This window comes from Chanos chanos, chromosome 3, assembly GCF_902362185.1.
Source record: "Chanos chanos chromosome 3, fChaCha1.1, whole genome shotgun sequence".
In the NCBI taxonomy this organism is placed as follows: Eukaryota; Metazoa; Chordata; class Actinopteri; order Gonorynchiformes; family Chanidae; genus Chanos; species Chanos chanos.
The window spans coordinates 8340001-8362951 of NC_044497.1; the positions used below are offsets into that span (position 1 = coordinate 8340001).

Sequence of the window (22951 nt, forward strand, 5' to 3'; positions counted from 1 at the left end):
GGTTAAATAGCCACATTTATGGAAACTGATCGGGACTGAAAGGCTATAATTAGCATCTGCTATAAATAATTCGCATTGCTGAGGGAGGCGTCTGCCTTCTGGACTGGCGCCATGACAACGCTTGTCCACTCATATTAGGCACTGCCCGTTGCCCGGCCAACTGTGGGGAGGACCCGTCAGTCCCGGGCCTTGTGGGCAGCAGATGCCAGCAATTGACTTGATGGGGGTGTGGTGTGGGGTGGGGGTGGGGGAGGGATACCGCATAATGCCTGTCTCTTACAGCTCAAACAATTACACGTCCTATTAAATGTTTCTATATAGCCCGCTGATCTGCCATGCAAAGTGCCGGTACAAATCAAAACACCAGTACACACAAACACACACACACACACACACATAGAGAGAGAGAGAGAGAGAGAGAATGGTGCCCTTAGAAGTTTAGAGATGGCACAACAACCTACATGCCGTTTCTGTGTTTTCATCACGTTTTTAAAAAGATTTTTTTTTTCTGCTTTCATTTTTCTACTTTTCCTCTTTTGTCTCCACATGACACGAGTCACTGTGAAATGGATGGGGATGAGTGTATCCGATAAATGCTGTGCTTTAAATTGTCACCGGTGGCGTTTGTTCTCACGTTCTGCCTCTCTGCAGGTAGACACATGACGTGGCTACGTGTGGTGCGCGCGTATGGATGAGTGACTGAAAGCTTTTTCTTCATCTCTTACTTGTGTCACAATGTAGTTTTTCTCTGTCATCAAGCACAAGCCTAACCATGACACTGTTGTGTGTGTGTGTGTGTGTGTGTGTGTGTGTACCAGTACTCTGAAACTCAACCGTCCATTGCTGTGCCCTAGTTCTGTCACATCACCTATGATGTTTTTGCTCATTCCTGATTGGTCAGGAACACTGAGTCCTAATCATTTTTTTTTTTCTTTTGCCCTTTTTTCTACGTCCAATAAAACGGTACGTTGTTGGCATGATTGGCATTTAATTTGAAAGCTTTGCTCTATCCGTCCCAGCTTTTAATTAATAAAAAGCACCGCGCTTATCTTATCGGCAGATCGTTTTCATTTTCATTATCGGGCGTGTCTGCGCTGATCCTCAGGAGAAATCGGCCCCTGCTCCGTCGCCAGGCTGATCCTATCAGTTGGGTCTCCTTCAGCGAACGCTGAGGAGTTAAGGCTGTTGCTTAAAGGGGATTTAAGGCGTCGCGCCTCCTCTGTGTCCACCGTCTGATTCCTCCTCTATCTCTCACACACTTATCTGGCTTTGCGATAAGGGGACATTCATTTAGAGGCTTTATTTATCAAATGCAGCCACGCACCAGCCACAACAAACGGGGACGGAGATGGAGTTGCGTTACTGCGCCGTCACAGGGAAAAGACGGGCGAGTGAGGGAGTGGACCGTTGCTGAGACAATCGCAACAAAGCGTGTTGTCTTTAAGTACGGCGGCAACCACCAAAAAGTGGCATGCGCCTGTTACTGTACGATCGACTGCCCCTGCGATGGACTGGAGACCTGTCCAGGGTGTTTCCCAGCCTTTTGCTCAGTGAACGCTGGGATAGGCTTTAGCAACCCCCCCCCCACCCACCCCCCCTGCGTGACCCCAATCGGGATTAGCGGCTTCGGAAATGAAATGAAATGAAATGAATGAATGAATGTATTATCGACCAGTGTTCACACCTTACATGTTTAATAAAGAGAAATAAATTTAGTACATGTATTATTTTTTTTCCCTATTGAAATATATGTATAGCTCCAGGTGATACGAACGTCAGGGCTGTTGTTTATTCTTTTTTTTTTAGACGCTAATTGCTCTTTCATTTCTCACTCTGAATGACTCCGGTGGGAAACCGATTCAGTCAGACGTTTGAGGAATTATACAGGATCCTCCCGACTGTATAATGTTAACCTGTGTTGTCTCATTGTATACTGCAGGTCAAAACAATTCAAAAGCCATTAGCACCTCAGCTAAGGCAGGAAGGCTGCGCGTGGAATGACAAATCAGTGATTTTCTTATGTCTCCATTTGAGCCTCTCCATCTTCTCACATAGCCTGAGGCACCGGCGCCTTTAATTGTTTATCTATACACATGACACGCTGCTCTGGAAACCTCACGGAAACAGAAAGTCAGCTACAAAGAGAAAGACAGGGAGAAAGAGAGAGAGAGAGACAGAATGAGAGACACAGACTGAGGGGGAGAGACAGAGACAGTTAGAGAGAGGGAGGTGGAAGGCTACAGTACTCAATTTTGGGATGTCAGCTGACGTAACGGTAGCCGTTTTGGCCTGCAGAGGGGAGCAGACAAACGATGAGGGCAGCCTATGAGTCAGACACTCTATTTCTCTACAGCTCAAGCTGATGCTTACATTATAGCTGGTGTTGCTCCTTTTTTAGAGGTAAATTACTCCTTTTTTTCCCCCTGGGGTTTCAGGAGGTTGTGATAAAAAAAAAAAAAAGGTTTCTTGAAAATCTTCAACACAAAATCAATCCTTGCGTTTAATCCAATTTTAAAGCGGTGTCTCCCAGTTTCCAGTGTCGAGATTTTAGTGAAAATGAATGGCTCCGGAGGGAAGCTGATTCAATGGGAGAAAACACGAGGCCCGGTCCAATCCATACTCTTACCACATCCTCACTTCCCAACAACAACAATAAAACAACCCAAACCATTTTCCCCTTTAACACCCTCAGACAAAACATTTATTTTGCTTCAACCACTGTCTTTTAGAGACTCATGGGCTGAGAGAAGAACTCTAGCAGCCAAACATGTTAGCAAATGACTTTTCATGTTTTCTTTTCTTTTCTTTTCTTTTTTTTTTTTTTACCCGCAGCAACAAAATTCTGAAGTCTGCCGATACCTCTCTCTCTCTCTCTCTCTCTCTCTCTCTTTCTCTCTCTCTTTCTCTCTCTCAGGGAGTTTGGCTGGCGGGACCCGGAATTGCCTGAAGTAATCCAGATGCTACAGCATCAGTTTCCCTCGGTGCAGTCCAACGCTGCAGCCTACCTCCAGCACCTGTGCTTTGGAGACAACAAGATCAAAGCAGAGGTAACATCAGACGTCTCCCGGCCTCACGCATGTAGAGCCATACAGTTCAGCATAACCTCTAACTACATAATTCATGCATCGATCCCATGATTACAAATCCCATGAAAGAAATTATGACAGTTTGAGGACCGACACTAATTTAAGTCGTCATCAGACATATGAGTGTCAAATATGTGCAGTGTGGATATTCCATGGAAGATTTCTCAATATCTAACCCACTTATTAGCAACCCCGTGTTAATGTGTCTCTACTTATTTCTCTGTTCTGTGGTTTCATTCTGTCGTCTTCCGGGAGATGTTTGTTTCAGCGTATTTACCGACAGTGGTGTATGAATGTGGTTTCTGCTATGAAATGAATTCTTGTACATGCAAGTCAACAGATAATTCACCCTTTTATTGAAATTTGATGCCAAATTTCTGAAGCTTGATTTCCCAGCAGTAAGTTTATAGAATATAAAGAGAGCCTCTTGCCAGGCTTGTAATTATTATCTGATAGTGGAGGCACACAATAAGAGGAAAACAGTGTATTGACAGTCATTCTACACCCAGCAGACCAGCAATTGTGTCCCAAAGGCTTAAGGGGCTCAGAGTACGAGGAAATTAAATTTGGAAAATGAATCTTCAGGAACAAAACTAGCTATGGAAAAAGAGGCCGGCAGACAAACTTTTAAATGTTATTTAATGAGAAAACAAAACAGAGAGATTTTAATTAGTTTAGCACACAAAAACACAGCTTTCTAGACCACATTGCTCTCCCGCTCTCTCTCTCTCTATCTCTCTCTCTATTTGAAATTTGTCATTTTGATGAAGCCAGTATGTAGAATTGCCCCCCCCCCCCCCCCCCCCCCCCCCCAATTTTTTGCAGTTTGTTTTCCGCTCATAAATTGTTTTTTGTACCTGTGATATCATTTTTGTAAATGGGGCTTTGATTGGCTGGTGTGCAGGATCCTATTACGAGACACATTTATAATTACCACAGGAAAGTTCATATTGTAACTACTTCAGCAAAGAACCAGATACACTCTGCAACATCACATCATCACAGAAGTTATAATTGTTTTCATAAACATTAGCGTTTTGTGTATCAGGGCATTTTGTGCAGTTCTCATGAAGGTTCCATTTATGTGAAATGTTACTGAGAGAGAATTTAATGTTTCATATGCACAGTATTTGCACATCAGTTTGGCATGTTTACAGACCTGTGTCAAACCTTCAGTAACTCTTTGTAATCTGCCCACATCAGTATAGCTAACACCTGCCATGTTATGTGGGTATGACACCATACAGTTGAAAGTATACACCATGTAGTCTCCCTTACACATTGACTGTGGTTTGTTCATCTTAGATAGCCTCTTATGGCGTGAAGAACTTTCCACATAACTGTTTAGTTCTTTTATTGGACGTGGACTGACATGTGCTAGCCTGCTCTTTGGCTTAGAGTCAGCAAGACACATTCGATTTCATCACTGTGTTTCGTTCCTTAGCAGAGGCTTTTCCCACCATCGGGACAGCTTTCTCATTTGATATCGGATGACCCTGAAATGTATTTGAAAGAAAAAAAGATTAAAAAAAAAACAAAACCGTGGTGACCTAGTCTCTTAGTGTGAACGTTGATTTGATTTGACACATGTTGATTTGGCACCAAACCTAACTGACCATCATCTTAATGACATCATACTGTTGCTCTGACAACCACCCTTGCCCTGCCCCGCCTCCCGCAAGCAAGCAAACAAACGCGTCTCGGCCTTAGCAGCGCCCCCTACGTGAGATCCACACATTCAGCCTAGAACAGAAGCACAGTCTGGGAGGCAGAGGCCAAATAATGTTGATGAGCCATTGACACAATGATTCCATCTCCTCACGTAATGTCATCTCAGTAGAAAGCATATTTGCAGCAGTGCACAGGCAAAGCCCTTGAGTGGGAGACCCAATGGGGAAGTTAACTACATGTGACGGTATAGCCTCGGACAGAGGAGGAACGCGCCGAGAAAACGTATTTCTCTTCCGTTGTTCATTCGAACGCCTTGCGTGCCTACAGGAATGGCTCTCCCACACGCTCTGCATAATGTGAATAGATTTAGGGGGGGGGGGGGGGGAATAAAAGACAACGAAGTCCAGTCAGGGGCCACTCCTGCCATAGGCCACTGAGTGTTGTTTCTTTAAATGCTGTTTTCCAAATATGTCCCTTCGTCCCCTCTCCAACCTGTAAGTCCTCCTGTACAATGTTAACTTACGTTGTCTCATTGTATACTACAGGTCAAAACGATTCAGAAACCATTGGCATCTCAGCTAAAGCAGGAGGACAGTATATGGAATGACAAATCAGTGATCTCTTATGTCTCCATTGTAACCACTCCATCTTCTCATACAGCCTGAGGAATTAGCACCTTTAATTGTTCATCCTTACGCATGACACGCTGCTCTGTTAACCTCAGCCACAAAGAGAAAGACTGAATGAGAGAGAGAGACACAGACACAGACTGAGGGTGACAGACAGAGACAGTTAGAGAGAGGAAGGTGGGAAGCTACAGTACTCAATTTTGGGACATCAGCTGGTAGCTGTTTTGGCCTGTAGAGGCGAGCGGAATAACGATGAGGGCAGCCCATGAGTCAGACACTCCCTGGGCCGTTCTAACAGCCTCTCCTCTGATGGTGGCAGCACAGATGTCTTCTCCCACCACTATTTATAGCAGATGGATGCCCCTGCCCCCCCCCCCCCCCACCCCCACCATCAGCCTCCCTGTCGGCACCCCCGCCCCCCATCTCCCCCTGGCTGTCTCCCGAAAGCACTCTGTCAGGGTAAAGTTCAGCATCATCAGCTCTTTCGGAGAGGAAATCCGACCCGTCCACAGGCATTTATCAGGGAATACGAGCTCCGGCCGAGGTGCTTCCGGTCGCTCCTCCATGCGCTCTCAATAAAGGTCTCACTGCATGCTGTCAATCAGGCTGACAGAGCCGGGATGAGGTGGACTTACCGTCCCAGATCCCGAAAGATCACAAAGACGGTCAAAATGGTCGCTCGCTCACCTGTCCGTCCGATGGCGTCCCGCGCCAACTCGAAGCCTCGGCAGAAACGTTCCAGCAGAGCGTAGTTTAGAGGGTTTGAGTGGCTCGTGTACCGTCTCTCCGGAGGGAGTCTTTGTTCTCCTTTGCTGTTTACACATTTCTAACATCTGTTGCTTCGCAGCTTTAAGCAATCACAGTAATTAGCCGTGCTGCAGCCATAACGTCGTGTATTGTGTTGTTAGACTCCACATGCATGAGAAGCAAAAACCCAAACATGAGATTGGCACTGAAGAAGCATATGTCTTGAAGATTCAAATTAGTTCTGGCTTTCTTTAGGCTGACTGTATCTCGCGTTCTCTCTCTCTCACAGACCAAAGAATCAAATTCACGCAAGGTTTATATGAACCTGATTTTTTTTTTCCTGAAATTACGGAAGTCTGACAATTGATCTCATTCTCCCGAGGGAGAATGACTCATTTGTTCCAAAATATGTCAATGTCTTATCAAACAAACTATCTTCTTTTTTTTCTATGAATAAGATCAGGAGAATTTCCCGTGAAAAGAGAGAGAGAGAGGGTGAGAGAGAGAGAGAGAGTGAGCGTGTTCAAGGTCCTTGGTTTTGTATGCAAAGAATGAATGACAGTTATTGGTTGGTTAAGGTCATATCATGTACAGAGGGACACATCCGCTGGTTCCTGCCCTAGTCTGCAAGTGCAAGTCATTCTCTTACAGCACTATCGGTTATACTGTCACTTCAGTGCATTATGATTTACTAAAGAGTTGCATGCAGAAAACAAACAAACAAACAAACACACAACATAAGAACTCATTATTCTCAAATGACAAAACCACATCCAGACATAGGTATAGCCACATCCCAAGACAAGAACACGATTGCAAATCTGTAAACTGTGAATTCATTTGAGATCATTTGTTTGTTTGTTTGCATCTGCCTCAGTATGTGTGAGAATATGAATAAATAAGCAGAGGAAAATTAAGTTGGTTGGCAATCATTTATAGAGGACATACAGAGAAATCTGTTTCTTTCTTTTCTTTTTTCTTTTTTTTTTTTTTTATCTTGGCACACATTGCAGAACGTAGTCAGGTAAAATGGATTGTAATGTCAGTCAGCAAAGTTTTTTTTTTTTTTTTTTTTTTTTTGTAGAATCTCTTGAGCATGCTTTGGCATATTGGGATGCAGCCTGGGAAAGCTTTAATGAACTTGGCTCTTTCTAACTGACTGCTGCAGAGAGCAGAGGACATTCTAATTGGGTTTTGAGTGAAGCTGCTCTTTTGGCTTAGCTGTTGAAAACAATGATTTATTCACTGGCTCTTTTTTGCCATGTTTTTTGTTGTTGTTGTTGTTGTTGTTATTGTTGGTGGTGGTGTGGTTTTTTGTTTGTTTTATTTTTTTGTTTGTTTGATTTTTTTGTTTGTTTTTTTCCTTTAGTATATTGTTTAAAATCAGTGCAGTACAAGCTAGTGCTATGTAATTCCAAATAGGCCTTTGAGTTCTTTTGTTTAAGATACAGAGACATTCCTCTGGTCTGTTCATTTGCCCCCTGAAGTTTCTGGAATTGTTTCGCTGACAAGGTTGTGAACACAGACAATATCTCTACTGCAGTGTCACCACACAAACAGCTAAGCTTCTCTAATTTAGATCCTCATTGGTCTAATGAAAACCGATGTTCTTATCTATGTCAACAAAATTCTTATCTGTGTATTATTTGGAAAACCTGTCTCGTCCTCATTTGATTAACGAGCTTCGTACTGAAAGCGACTACCCCCAAGCTGATGAAAATTATATTTCAGGAAGAAGAAAAAAAAATATTGTAAACTGAATGTAGTCTTGATTGCTGCAGTATGACGTGAACTGCAAGAACCTGCATCACTTTGCATTTGAAATTAACTTTATGTTTATCTCTCTCAGTTATGTTCTCTCTCTTTCTGTTTGTGTGTTTGTGTGTGTGTGCACCAGATCCGGAGACAGGGCGGGATCCAGTTGTTGGTGGACCTCTTAGACCACAGAATGGCGGAGGTTCATAGGAGTGCTTGTGGAGCCCTTAGAAACCTGGTCTACGGGAAAGCCAACGATGAGAACAAGATCGCTCTGAAAAACTGCGGTGGCATCCCCGCGTTGGTCCGCCTGCTCCGCAAGACCTCCGACGTTGAGATCAGAGAACTTGTCACGGGTACAGTGATACTTCAATCACCCTGATATTTAATACAAAACCGCATTATCAGTACTTGAGATGCAGTGTGAGATTTCAGAGTAAAACTTCTCAGAAAAAAAAAAAAACACATCTCTAAACAACTCTTGAGCGCAGAATATCACTTAGTGACCTGTGCCTTCTGCACATCCTGACATACTCAATTATCTGACAGCGTGACATTCTCACAGTAACCAAACCTTCAGTCTGTCGAAAATGTCACCATACACATATAGCATGTGGCGTAATCGGTAAAATGTCTTTGTGCTATGACACTCTTGTTTCTCTCCAACTGCTGCAAGAACAGTTCCCTTTCAGTAGCTTATACTGTTCATGCTCTTATTCAGGTTTATGAGTCATATCTTTAATCACAACTGTCTTGAAGACAGTAGAACAGCAGTTGTCATTATCCGCAGCGTCAATCCACAAACAATAGGTTCCCACGACTTTGATAAATGATGTATGCGTCAAATTGGATGAATATGCTGCCTGTTAGATGCAGTGCGGGGTCATGGTGTTTGTTTTTTGTGGGTGTGAGTATTGTGTATGTGTGCTGTGAGCCTCAAATGTTCAGAGTGAGTGGAAGTGATGAAGACCATTTGGAGGAGGTTCTTCCAATGGCCTGACCTCGGTGTTGATGTTGAAGGTTTGCCAAAGAGTTTTCTCCGCCATGCTCAACCAGACACAATCGTACCTGCATTCTTTGTCAGGATAGCAATGTCCCTCAAGCCTCAGCTGCTGCAGAGAGATGTCTGAAGCGACCACTAAATTAGTCATAGCTGAGCTTCAAGAAGGTTGTTTGAAGAAATGCACTGTTATTTGATCAAAGAGGAATTCGAACTGAAGTCTTCATGATCAGAAACTTGTTTCATTGTCTGAGATTACAGCATATCAGCATGTTTGTGTTGTTAGTGTGTAGTTTATGTTATTGGTTAGAGGTGATTTTGTTTTTACCGCAGAATTTGACTTCTGAATGATGTAATTTTTAAATGTATTTTCATCGTATGAAATGTGTGAGTCTTCTGAAAAGAGAATTCGATGAAAACTGGAAGACAATAGTTTGCTTACTCTGTTTGACCTTTAAACCTTCATAAAACAGAGGTTGAATTAAATGTTTTTTTTCTTCTCACAAGTCATCTGCAGTATATTACACTCTTTATGTATTCTACACCAGACACGTTTATTTATTTATTTATTTTTTCAGTGAACATTTTAGTGTTCTCATAGCATAGACCAAACCTGTTCGCAGTGTAATACTTGTGCTTGTGTCTTGCCTGTACAGAGTGGATATTTGCTGTTATTAATCTGTTCTAGTTCTGAAATGAATGTGTCTGTGAGTCTCAGACCCAAAAAAAAAGTTCTTTATAAGCTCAAAGAACCTGCAGGCAATTTCATTTAGAGGAACGAGGCATTCTTTCTTTCTTTCTTTCTTTCTTTCTTTCTTTCTTTCTTTCTTTCTTTCTATCCCTCTTACTTTCCATCCTTCATTTTGCTGGTGATAGGTTCAACAAGAAATCTTTCCACACATGAGACAAATAATTAGCATTAAAATTGTTCCTGCTCATATAACATGCACGAGCATGTTTATAGGACTCGCAAATTGAATGGATCGAGAGACCTTAAGACTGAACCTTTCTGGTAGTGACTTGTATTTGCAGCGTGAAAGAAGATTAAAATATAAATTAAAAAAAGGCAGCGCCACACAGGGCGCTTAGACTGGCTCTTGTCACAAATGAATCAGCAGGTCCAGGCCCGGCGCTCTGGCGGCAGCTGCTTTATCTCTAATGGGTCCCTGAATCAGAGTCATGCTTGGGTTACCTCTGTGACGCTGCATGAATTTACTGGGCGTTTATGCAGCCCACGCATGGAGCCAGAAATGCCAGCTTCCCTGGCCGAACTTGGCTCTCAGCTGCCGTGTCAGGGTTTGGCCATCTCCTGTGCTGTTTGTATGGCAAATGAGTTTGTTTTTCATTCTCCTGGAGTGATGTTGGGTCCAACTGATTGAGAGAGCTAACAGAGGAATGCCAGTTGGAATTAATGAGGTCTCTGTGGCACACGCACACACACACACACACACACACACACACACAGTTTTCAATGATTTCTCTTTCTCTTCTCTTCTGAAAGCAACATGCAAAAGCCCAGTCTATGAAGAGGCACTGTCCAGTAAGACCTGACTTTTATATGGCTTGTTGCTGAGCAGCATTTCTGCACAAAGAGAGGAGTCTTCTGTTCTCTGAAAAACATTCGGGCTTGGAACCATTCCCCCTCTTTTATGAATTCTGCCAGCATAATCAGGGTTGTTTTGAACAAAAAAAGAAAGAAAAAAAAAATGGAATGGCTCAGCAGCTTGTTTATTAAGTTTATTTCATTTCAAACCATAAATCAACAGATTTATGTCCTTCCCAAGTTTATTCGAATGTTGGCTATTAAGCTTGCTTACGCCACGCGCCACAGTTTGTCCTGTTGATCGTTTTTAAGCAATGCTTAAGGTCCACAGGGGGCAGTGTTTGCATCCTGTGTGCAGTGGTAGTGGGGGGGGGGGGCAGCGGGGAAAGGGGGTGTGTGACTCACAGAGCTATCGATATCAGGTGGTCTGTGGAGCAGATGGAATATTGGTAGACAGGAAGGAGGCTAGTGAGAAACGAGAATCCCTCGAGTAGCCGGCAAATCCTTTGGCAGACAGACGTGTTTGGTTTTCATTACTCATTGGTATCGTGCAGCAAGGCCAGGGAGGATGCTTGTTCAGTGAAGCTAATTTCACTTGTTACACTGCCTATGAGGGAAATCGAGGCGTGTGCAGTCTGGATCTATGGCTACATGTGTCGTTCAGTTTATTCAAGAGCATTTTCTCTTCTCAAGATAAACTAAATTTTACAGGGTTTTATGCAAGGCTGTGATTGCTTACAGAAACGTCAATGAACTGCCTCATTCATTATTAAATTCAATGCTGATATTCATTCATCACGGTCTATTTCAAAACAAGAGCAAGTGGAAAAAAAAAACAAAACAAAAACAAAATAAAATAAAACAATGGCATAGTGCTGTATCATCAACGTGAAATGAAATCAGTGAATACATTTAGAAGTATTGTTGAATGAGCTGTACTCGTAGGCCCTTCTGGACCATTTGCTTCACTGTAATTAAATTACCGATGCGGTTTTCTGATACGTAATTTCTACAGACCAATATTTACTGAGGCTTTTGTTGGTTTGACTTTGAAATCCTTACGATACTGATGAGTGATTTTTGTAGCCGACACGCAAAAATAGCTTTAAAATAGCTTCTCTCGTCGCTTAAAACGGTAAAAGTTGATGTCTCTCCTCATGCGTGAATGGATGACAAAAGTATAAAGAAATTAAAGATTCTAATCCATCTATCTTTTGCAGGTAAAAATGAAGTCTTTTTTTTTATTACTCATTCGATTTAAAATGAATTTTTAGGTTGCTACGGAAAATCAATCGACGTACCGTTCCTCATTCCTTCACCCGCTTAGCCGGCCTCGTTAAGTGGAGTTTACCATTCAGGCCAAAGCTAACACTCGGAATGAAAGGGCCTCATCTGAACCGTCGTTAGGGGCCGGGCTCAATCCCCACGAGAGCCTGCGATGAAACGGAACGTTTGAAATCTGTGACAGTGCTCCTCTCCATGGGCGTGATTTGTGATCTTGACCAGTGTCACCTCTGACAGCAATTATGTCGTTGCACTGTTAACGTAAGCACCCAGTCCACGTCCAGTCGCTCTCTCCTCTCTACCTCCCTCCCTCCGTCCCCACACCCACCCGTCTCAACGGGGAGCGCTCTGTGATTAGCCACTCCTTCAGTTCAGCAATCAAGCTGTTCCATCTCTCCAGGGAAGGCATTCTTTTGTTCAAAAGCAAAGCGTAGAAGGAGTCAAAAGAGAATAATTATGTGCCACACACACACAAAAAAAAAGGCATTCAGTTGGAATAGAAGTAGAAATAGGCAACATTTATTATAAGCGTTTATTCAACAGGTATTGAAGGCATTTGAAGAATTCTGTGCTGTAAAAATCCTGCTGTACCAGCGTATAGTCTTGTTTTTTAATGTTTGATTGTAATTTTGCTCTGTCGTCTTATGCACTCTGATCATTTGAAATGCTGTCTATCAAGTTAGCCTTACATAATTGGTTTTTAGACATGTAGCTGTTAACATTAACCGCACCGCTGTGTATGTGCACATTAACATGAAATATAGAAGCCATGAAACATCGCTGTCCTGTTTACATAAACTGTGAGCATAATATTTCCCTCTCAGCTGCTGTAGAGCAGCCAATGGGCTCATCAAAACTAGCACTACTCAACTGCCTCTGCAATCAGAACGAAATTACTCATGCAGGCTCTGAATTAAACACTTGCAGCCGACGAGGGTGTGAGAGTGACAAATTGGCAAGGTCATCTTCGTCAGCCTCCTCATCATCTCCTCACTGACTAATTCAAGGAGTCCGCCAGGCTTTCAAAGGGAGGAGAGCAGAGTTGTTGGAAAAGCTCAGAGAACAGAGTGGGGTAAGGGAGGTTGAAAGAAAGAGAAAAAAGCTGATACAACGACAATGGGGCTTATTCGTAATCTGAATCAACGTCTGTTGTCTTTGCTGATCTGCGGCCCCTCCGACTGACCACATGTTGAAAACAGGCTTTGCTGCAGTCATTTCTGAACTGAACAGTAACCAGCTATAGGGTCGTTTTTTAGGGGGTTTTTTTTGGTGTAAAAGCTGAGAAGAGGATGGTTCAAGCGTTACCCTAAGCAATTTACATTCCTGTATCTTCTGCCATCATTGGAGTATATAGGAGTATGCTGTCGGTCGCTCCATGGCAAACGATGAACCGCATTTTTGATCCTTTTAAAGTACACTCCACAAGTCCTTTTACAAGTGCTCTGATCAGCGACTGCTATTTGTTGGTTGGTTTCCTCTCTGACATTGACTAATTTACACATTCAGTATGTCTGAGTGACAGTTATGAAGCCTTTTATCATTGAGCATTGAGATAGCATCCACGATGACAGCAGCACTTATCAGCTCCATGCGTTGTATTTTAATCCACCATAGCTGGAGGTTGAGCGGAGGCCCCTGATACTGTTTTCACATTAGCCTTCTCTGGCATTGAGATGTCAAAATCTCATTAAAGCACTGCAGCGTTACCTCTTTTTCCAAGTGAGACCTCTGAATGATTGTGTTCATTAGGGGTTTCATTTGCTTTGATATGGCTCCAGGCAAGGAATTTCCAAAATTACCCCTTTGTCATAATGTCTTGTTTGGCAACATCGTTACGATATACTCACAATAGGGGGGGGGGGTATGTTATAGCTAACTGATTAACCAAGAGGCTCAAAGCCGATATTTGAATATTGCATATCAAACCTCTCACTTTCTTATCATTTATTCTGAGGTGCTTTTGAAAGTGCCTGTAGAAATAAGCGGCAGACAATAGGTTGGACAACCTGCATGTTAAATTTAGCATTTGCACCTATATCATCAAATTTTCAGAATGTTCTGGATGTCAAGGTGGAAATTGGCTATATCCGCTCTAATGGACTTTCTGTCACAACTAATTTGTTGTACAGACAGTGAATTCTCTTAGGTCAGTTATTGATGAGTTGGGGTTAGCAATAATTAGCCACTGCACTAGCATTGGTAAACGGGATATTTGCTTATTGGAGATTGGCAAAAAACGTGTCGATTTTAACCAGAGCCTTCCCTCACCTACATCGACCTCATTCTCTGGGTTTTAGTCATGCTTCATTTTTTCCCCGTCTCTCACACGGCTTTTAATGGATGGCGAACATGTGGTCCAGTTTCCAGTGAGATTTCCCTTTAGATTTTTGAGGATTATCAGTTAATTACTAAACTCATTTTGTTTTCCCCCCAAAAAGATGCTTGCGCTGCTGAGGCAGTGACTGAATCATCTTACATGCCATATGATAGTTGTATACACACACACAGACCCACATACATACATACATACATATATATGTATGCGACATCAGAAAGCCCAGCATTCGAGATACTGATATATTGGGTTCTTTTTTTTTTGTTTTCCTCTCACTCGCTTTGAATTTCTGAATTAATGTAATTCCTGTCTCAGGCCTTGAGGAAAAATAAAAAAAAAATAACAACACGCTAATTAGCATGTTTGGAATGCTGAGGGGGTGCTTTGCCTCGCTGTCAAAGACTGTCTACAAATAATCTGAGGCTTTCTCACCAGTTTAAGGAAGGACATCTGTTCAGCCATCTGAGTGGAGTCTCTGCTGTCAAAGAAAAGCAGGAGTGGCTGGCAAAGGCAAGCTGGAGGGTCCGCAGTCTGTCTCTGACACATTAAATAAAACCTGAATCAGTCTGACTTTGCATGCATATACGTGTGTATACCTATCTACATACTGTCGTTCCTCTCCTCCCAGTTCACACAGAATTCCTTCGTCTTTCGATTCACACGGAACGTTAGTACTGACGCCCTCTGGAGACAAGTAAGACAGTCGTTGTGTTTTTACATAAAAAGGTCAAGGTACTGATATTTCCAAGCTAATGAGAAAAAAGGTCTTTATGGAATTGCACGATTTCATGTGGAAACACTTTTCAGTTATTTGTTTCACTTATTTGCTGTGTGTTATTATGTTTCTGACAGCCAGAAAGTTGTTTAAGTTACTTGGAGTCTGTGTTTTACTGATGTAAATAATTCATGGGAGAACGTCTGGTGTTAGACATTGACAGCGATAGCTGTAACAGTGTAGTCTGATAGAGTTGTGATGCAGAACAATGTCCTTTAATTAAAATAGTTTCAAAAACACTTTTATCTTTCTAGATATCTTGAAAGTAATGGATATCTCTATTTTATGCCTGCAGAAGTACTACTCTTTTTTTTTTTTTTATCTGCTGTCTGTTTGGTTAACGAGAAAGAGAATTGTCTTTTAACTTTCCGCTCATAGTGGATACAGCATTAAAGAGAAGCAAATCAGATTGAATGGCGGTTTAGATGCATTTAATCAATTGTTCTCCAGTTATTCTCCAATTATTCTCAAAGCTTGAAGAGGCACCTTTTCAGAATGAAATGGAAATGTGAACAGGCTAACGGGCTTATCCTTTATATCAACTCAAGTGTAGAACTGTGCAAAGTATATCTATTCACGTTACTCCTGTATCACTAGGAGACAATACTGAAGCTAAATATTTTGTTTTGCTGCCCTATTGATGGTGTGAGGTCTTGGAACAATATTAGCTCTTAAAGTCAAGTCAAAGTCAAAGCGTTGATTGTCATATTGCACAGTTAGAAACAAGTTTCCCCATACAATGAAATTCTTACTTTGCTTTCCACTCTCTTATACAAACTCCAGAGAGGGGTTAGTGTTTAGATCTCTTCTTCAAGGTCTGTTTCAAGTTTCCAGTTCTTTTTCACACTGGAAACACTCTAACATTTTATCATTTTATAACCTTCACTGAAAAATTCCGACTTATCCCAATTCTAACTTATCCCTTCACCCTGTGTTTACCCTTGTCCCGCTCAGGTGTGTTGTGGAACCTGTCGTCGTGTGATGCTTTGAAAATGCCAATAATTCAGGACGCCCTGGCCGTGCTGACCAACACAGTAATCATTCCCCACTCCGCCTGGGACACCTCCCCTCATCAGGAGGACCGCAAACTGCAGCTTCACACCTCCCAGGTTCTCCGCAACGCCACTGGCTGCCTGAGGTAGTTGGTGTGTGTGTGTGTGTGTGTGTGTGTGTGTGTGTATTCATGTTTGTGTGTGTGGTGTCTGTCTTTCTTTGTGATTTTCAAGCAGAACCATAGAAGTCTTGGCATGTTAAAAAGGGCATTTCTGTGAAAGAGGTTTTTTTTTTTTTTTTTTTCTTAAACTCAAAAGACTGTTTTGCTAAACGTTGGAGAACAAAAGGGAAGTGTGCTAAAGACACGTGGCAGGGGATCTTGAATCCTGCTGTTTAAATTTCTCTTGACCTCTGCTGAAAAATAAGAAAATACCAGTAGGGCCTGTCTGATGGGATGGGGCTTCAGGCTTTCTCTGAAGACAGACTGCTACTGATGGCAGGAAGAGAAAAAGAAGAAAAGAGAGAGAGAGAGAAGGAGAGAGAGAGAGAGAGAGAGAGGGGGGCAGCACTCTTTTTTTCTGAGCTAGACTACTGCTGAGCTGCATGAGAGTGTGTTTGCTTCTTTAGATGAAAGAAAAGTGGACAAAGTGAGAGGCAGGGTAGCTGCTAGCCGCCTTTCATACAGGCTGTGCTAGAAGTACCACAGTACAGCAGATCTCTTATTTATGTAGTTTTCCTCCCCTACGACCAGTGGTGTTCCAGCCATTTTTCAGCCTGCTGTGTGAAATCAGATCATTATTACACACATGTCTGTCTCAGTAAGTAAAGATTCATTACAGTGAAGCTATTTATTAACCTGTACCTTTGCAGCTGGAGAAGAACACCAGCCAGAGAGTGTGCATGATTCATGGAATAATGCATAATGACGTTCATAAGAAGTATGAAATTCTCTTGTATTATGATTTATGTATGGCTTCGTATGCTCTGAGTACAGCATGAAGAATAACAGAGCACAAAGTGTGGATTCTCATGGGCCAATTATCAGTCTCAGTTAAGGCTTCATTCTGTGTAGTATCCATAGCAACAGTACAATCTTAAACAGGCTAAACTAAGTGTGTTGTGGAGGAGCTTCTCCTGAGCTTTTGCGAGGCTCGCGAATGCAAGGAAAGAGGGTTTTTTTTCTGTCTTTCTTTCTTTCCTTTTCTTTTCAAATTATAATTGCAGAACTTTTGAATTTTTGTTTAACTTTGTTTCTGTTTAACCCCTGTAAATTACAGATTTGCTTTCCTTTTTGCTACTCTTCTGGTAAATTTCCGTTCACAGAGAAGAATGTAGCCATTGAGTGTCTGTGCTACTCACTAACACTCATTGCCTCTAAATAGAAATTCTCCAACTGACGCTGTCGTTAAATTGCCCCTCAAAGTGAATGATACTGTGTTGTCTTCAAACAAATTATCGACTCAAGGTGCTCTGCGTAGAGGCAATTATGATCCTCTCCAAGCCTGCTTTGCAGATATTTGAGTGATTTAAACTGTCACTGTTTGAAATGTGTTTTTATGCTAATTGGGTTTTTGTAAGCCAGTAGCCCATAGTGCGGTAAACTCAGCATAACGTGTCTAATTGTAATGTACGACCTGGAATGAAAACTCTCCGTTTTAAAACGGTTTTTGCATAGTATTTTTCTTATAGGAAGTACGATATTACAGACACAATCCATACTGCTTTATCCATAGTCCTTTAACAGAAATGTATTTACATGTGTCAATGAAAAGACATAGTTGCAAAATATATGTCTATAACTTAAAATTTCAGAATCTATGCTTGATGTTCTGTCTACGGTGGTGTAAGAGCAAATGTTAGTTTTCAAACTGTGAAGACTACTGCCATTTTAAAAGGTTACTATCTGGGGGAAGATGTCAGTTTCGTCAGATCACATTGAATTTGTATAACACCCAAATGGATGCCCCCGAAACTTTTTAGACTCAAGATTCACAGGAGATGTGATGTATTCAACATACCCTTAAGGGTTTACGGAAGGAGAAAAGTACTTTTTTTTTTTTTAAGATATCTGCAGTTTGACACGATACACGCAGCACTCTTGGTACCCAGCGCAACATGAAGTTGACGATATCTTATTTTTTAGAGGGAAAAAAAAAAAATTAAGTTTCAGTTGTTAAATATCTCAATTGAGACAGAATATTTGTCAAAATGCTTCTCACACACTGTTATGTGCCAGGAACACACTCGCAACTCACTGAAAATCAGTGAAGCGGTGTTTTTAGAATTGAGCCCCCCCCCCAATGGGAGTTTGACACACTACCTCTGTAAATCACATCCAAGAGGAGAAATCAAATTTTTGAAACCCCAAAGTCTCAACGGACAAGAAAATCTCTCTAATAGAAAGACATTTTCAGAGCCACAAAGCACAGTCCCTCATGGCATCCAGAGAGGCAAGACGGCATTAGCCGTTTTTTTTTTTTCTTTTCTTTTCTTTTCTTTCTTTATGCTGAAATGCCAGACATCTGAAAACGACAGAAGAAAGCATCCCTACTGATGTTATAAAACAGCTCTTCAGCCACTGAGTAGGAGCACAACATGATAAAACGGTCCTCCAGTACCAACTGTCCACCAAAGAAAACCCAAATGAGCAGGTACTTCCGCCAATCATCCACTTCTTTTCAAAGACACGCTTCCTCCTCTCCTGTGTTGAGTCTGGCCTTTGTGGTCCTCAGACATTGGATGAGGGGATTGTTTTCGTGAAGACGGGCCTCTGGTTTTAGATACAATCGGAGAGTACACACACAGTGACAGGTCGGGTGAGATAGGCGGGGTGCAGGGGGTGGGAGGGGAGGCAGAGAAAGTGATGAATGACTCTGTCAGAGCTTTGGGCCGGATGGGAACGAGCTTGGTAAAGATGTCGAGAGTTCGTCAGTCAGCAAAGTAAACAGGAGCCGTGAGTGTACTCCCGCTGATTCCAACACCAGGTAATCCGTTCCACAGTATTGTTGTAAAAGTAACACTCCGTGCGGTTTCTTCAAATCCAGCGTTAACATGGCGAGCCAATTTCTGAGATGAGTGTTATGTATATGCCAGGACTGAACTGTAGCTCAGATAATCAAAATATTAGTGAGATAACATTAAACATTTTAGTTGATTTTTAGTAATTCTTGTTATGGTTTTTTTGGGGGTTTTTTTTGCTAAGTTTTACTTTAGTTGAGTTGTTGTGCAATATTCAAAATTAACGTTCTAGTCAACTTTATTTTTCTTTTGTGTAATTATTGTCCAGAGAGGCAATTCTACATCTTAACAAAAACATGCAACACTGTATATAACAGTCAACCGACCGTGACCCTGTTTTTATAACGTGTCACTCCAAATAAACAATCAGAGCATATCTGACTGAGCTGATAATTAAATATAGGGAGAAGCCAATCCTGAAAGTCCCAACAGACGTTGACACGAACGAGATAAAAATGACGTTATTGCAAGGCCCGTCTAAATGCAAATGTGAAATGGCTGTTGTAATTAGTATTATTGCTCCATATGCCTTATAAGACATGGGAACAGCTAAGCTCTCAGCATTGGTAATTGCATTCATTAAGACCAGGTTGCTGGCAGTGGATGAGCAGATGTAGAGGTGGGTGGGTGAGTGGGTGGGTGAGGGAAAACTCTGCCACTAGCACTTTTGCGATTTTGCCATGGTAACCATGGATACCTCTTAACGCTCATGAACTAGCCATTGTCGATTCTTTGCTTATGGTCCCAGGCGTGGTCATGGCGGAGATCTTCATGCTATCCCAGGGCAGACGGTAGCCTTGCACGGATACTGCCTCGTACTTCTAAAATTTGAAGATCTGAGCATAGCCCCAGTTATTACAACGTCAGGCTGTCCATGGGTGTTAAGGACACTTAATCCAAACTCAGCATCTGGTAGCATCTCAGTGCAACCAGTGGTTTCTTTTACAGCAGTTAAGCGAAAACCGTTAAATCGCGATTTACGCGCTAATAGTTCTGGACAGTGAATTGTGCATACGCTAAAGTTCCACAGCTGTTATTTCTCAACGAGAGCCAAAGTGTCACTCTCTACATAGCGGGTTGAGAGTAAATGAGTGTTCCCCTTGTGCCTCAAGATCATTTTTTATGAGCTTTCAATGTGACTGTTGCGGAAACAGGTGTATTTCCCCTCATAAAGAATTTTTAAAGTGTGCTTGATTGAATACAATGCTAATTCTGTTCAATAAGTAATTAGCTAACAAAGTATGCTAATTGATTAGATGGAATTTATTGAGAGTGACAGAAGAGAAATTACATGTATAAGCAATAAAAACAAAGGGTCTCATTAACGGTGGAAAATTAGCTGTAACTTGCTCGGAAATTTAAACAGAACCCAAACAAGCAGCCGTGATTGTGGCTTATGCTTCAGTCATGTTTAACCACATTGCCGATAACCTCCTGGCCGAGAAACTGAGCTGTATTGACGTGCTCAAAGATTGACTCTATATGACAACGCACACGCACACATATACTCACACACACACACACACACACATACGCATACACTCACACTGGTGCACAGACCCTGTTCAAGCATAAGGTGGCAATTCTTTTTTCTACTCCATCCATGCTTTCTCATCCAAATGTTTTATTAAGGGTGTCGAAGGAAGCCAGGTTTCAATTCTGCCCTGTCAGCAGAGGACTGCCCTGCCCGGCCTCTTCTGGTGGATTTATTAAATAACTTCATCGTTTAGAATATTGACAAAGGGTTCCTGATTATCGAGCAGACTCTGTCACCGGATTGGCACTATATCAAAGTGATGGCCTGATAAATCACATGCCTGCAAATCTCAGTCTAATTGGGAGTCTTCCCTTCCTGTCTTGGATCTGATCTCTGTCCAGTCTGGTGTTCAGGAGCTACGTGACGTGGGATGAAATAATCAGGAAATAACGTTTTGTTTTTTTTTTTGCCCCTCCCTCCCCCATACCAACGAGTAATAACGGCAGAACTGTCGCTGTTGAGCTGTCCCTACCCCAATTTTTCACACATGATCAAAAGTAAATTATCAACTGATGCTTCTACCCAATTACAAGCCCCAATGTGCCCTTAAATATGCACACCCCCACCCCCACCCCACCCCACCCCACCCCTTACCCCCGTCCATCCACGTAAAGGTCTCTGATTGGTTTACGGTACATGGCCACTTACTCAGAGTCAGTGAGATAGGAAAGCTTACAAGGGCATAAACAGTTTTAATTGGTGCTTGTGAGGCTCCCATTTGCAGGATGCATGTCAAGAGAAATGTGTAGAGCCGTAATGGCTGGTGCTTTTGGATGAACCCGAAAACCCTGGGGTCTCTTCCTATGCCACGCTAGTGTTGTACAACTAGTTAATGGACCCAGATCGCCTCTTAAACGCCTGGGAACGGCCTTTCCGGCATGTTCCAGACAGCGCTGTCGAGGCTTCCTCAGCCCTTGCATTGGGGGCATCGTCTAAAAGATTACAATCCTCTGCTGAAGACTAAAAGATGGTTAAGAACTCTCAGATTGATGTTTTTTTTTTTTTTTTTTCACTTCATCCCAATATAATCTAAAATGGCCGCATCTCAAGTTAATTTTCATAGCCCTCTAGCTGACGCAGACCCACAGCGCCTCGTTCAAAATGGTGAAAATTTAACCGAATTTCTGTGTGCACGCGCGTGCGTGTGTGTTTCCTGCTGTCTTTTACTTTAAGATCAGAGGTCTCAAAGGAAACGAGATAAAGGATATGATCTATTTCAGACACTGTGTAGAGCATGTATTTTGACGACTTTGTGTTCCTCTGATATAGTATGTCGAGAAAATCTGACACGTTTTCCTGTGAGACTGATATTTTCACAGGATCGATGTAAGAATCTGTATGGCTAACAAAATGTGCACTGTGCTCTAAGGTATATTTATTATGGTCCAGAACAACTAAACATATTATACCAACACCAGAAGAGGAGAGAGGATAGCTGCAGCCAGTTTCCTTAGTACATAAAGCAGAACCAGAGCAATCATGCCCAAAGCTTTTCTCTTTGTCGAATGCGGATTTGCATAACCTTTGATTAACTGTGCTCCCATATGCCACTATTGGTGGATTCTGTTTAATTTGCCAACACAAAAGACTGCATTGCCTTGTGTATTAATGGAGTGAGACCTAAAGCCCGTTCAGAAAGAAAAGAGAGAATATATTTTGGATGGAAAGATCTCAGCCAAAGAGGCCAAAGACTCATTCTGTTATGTGAACTGTTATGTGCAATGTCTGCAGTAACAGGTTGCCAAAATGTTTGGGTTTTGTTTGGGTTTTTTTGTTTGTTTTTCTCTATTGAGGCATACTGGGTTATGGGAGCTCACAACCTCAGTTTCTTTGAGGGATGGGAGAGGAAAGAAACTAAAGTCTTTGAATTGGTGATTTAACAGCATGAAGGTTCATAATCTCATGATGTCCTGGGTAATCAGCGAACAGACTGTGATAGATTTTCTTCAGCTGAATTGATGTATGTGTTCTTTAGCCGTGCTGACAGAGAAGACGGGGTATGCTGTTTGGTAGAAGACATGACATCATCTATGATCTTTCTTTCTCTTACTTCCCTGCCAATCCCCGCCCCCCCCCCCCCCCCCCGCCAAACCACTCTTCCCTGACTGGTGTTACACACACACACATACGCGCGCGCACGCACACACACACGTTATGTCCCTGCGCTGCTAATCTTTCCGTTAAAGGCAAGTAGACCTGAACAAAAGTTTTCTCATGCTTTTTTGTTGACACAATCATTACAAACTGCCTTAAGTGCAATAGAGTGGCAATTAAAAAAAAAAGGAAAATGGATATGAATAAGCCCACAGTTTACCGAGAGGCCTGGTCAAAGAAAAAAGGGACAATGGCAATTGCATGCAGAAACAGCGTGAGTTTTAAACCTCTAAAGCATCAATAAAGCTTTATTATAGAGCGCCAGCAGGATAGACCAGCAACCATCCTCTGCTCCTTAAATAGCACTTTCAGAGTAAGAGAAGCATACGGGATGTTTCATGGGTCAGTTTGTTCTTGATGGATGGAATGATATCAGATATTTCTTTGAGACGTCTTTTAGATTACATTTACCATCTGTGATGTG

General features: G+C 42.2%; 1 protein-coding gene across 1 annotated transcript in view; it reads left to right on the forward strand.

The window, feature by feature from the left end:
• ctnnd2a (catenin (cadherin-associated protein), delta 2a) overlaps positions 1-22951 on the forward strand; it is a 176971-nt gene that overhangs the window by 113462 nt on the left and 40558 nt on the right. Inside the window, exons 9-11 of the mRNA XM_030767425.1 lie at positions 2915-3047; positions 8031-8244; positions 15780-15963. Coding sequence (XP_030623285.1) covers positions 2915-3047; positions 8031-8244; positions 15780-15963 — 531 coding nt within the window. The remainder of the gene's footprint in view (positions 1-2914; positions 3048-8030; positions 8245-15779; positions 15964-22951) is intronic.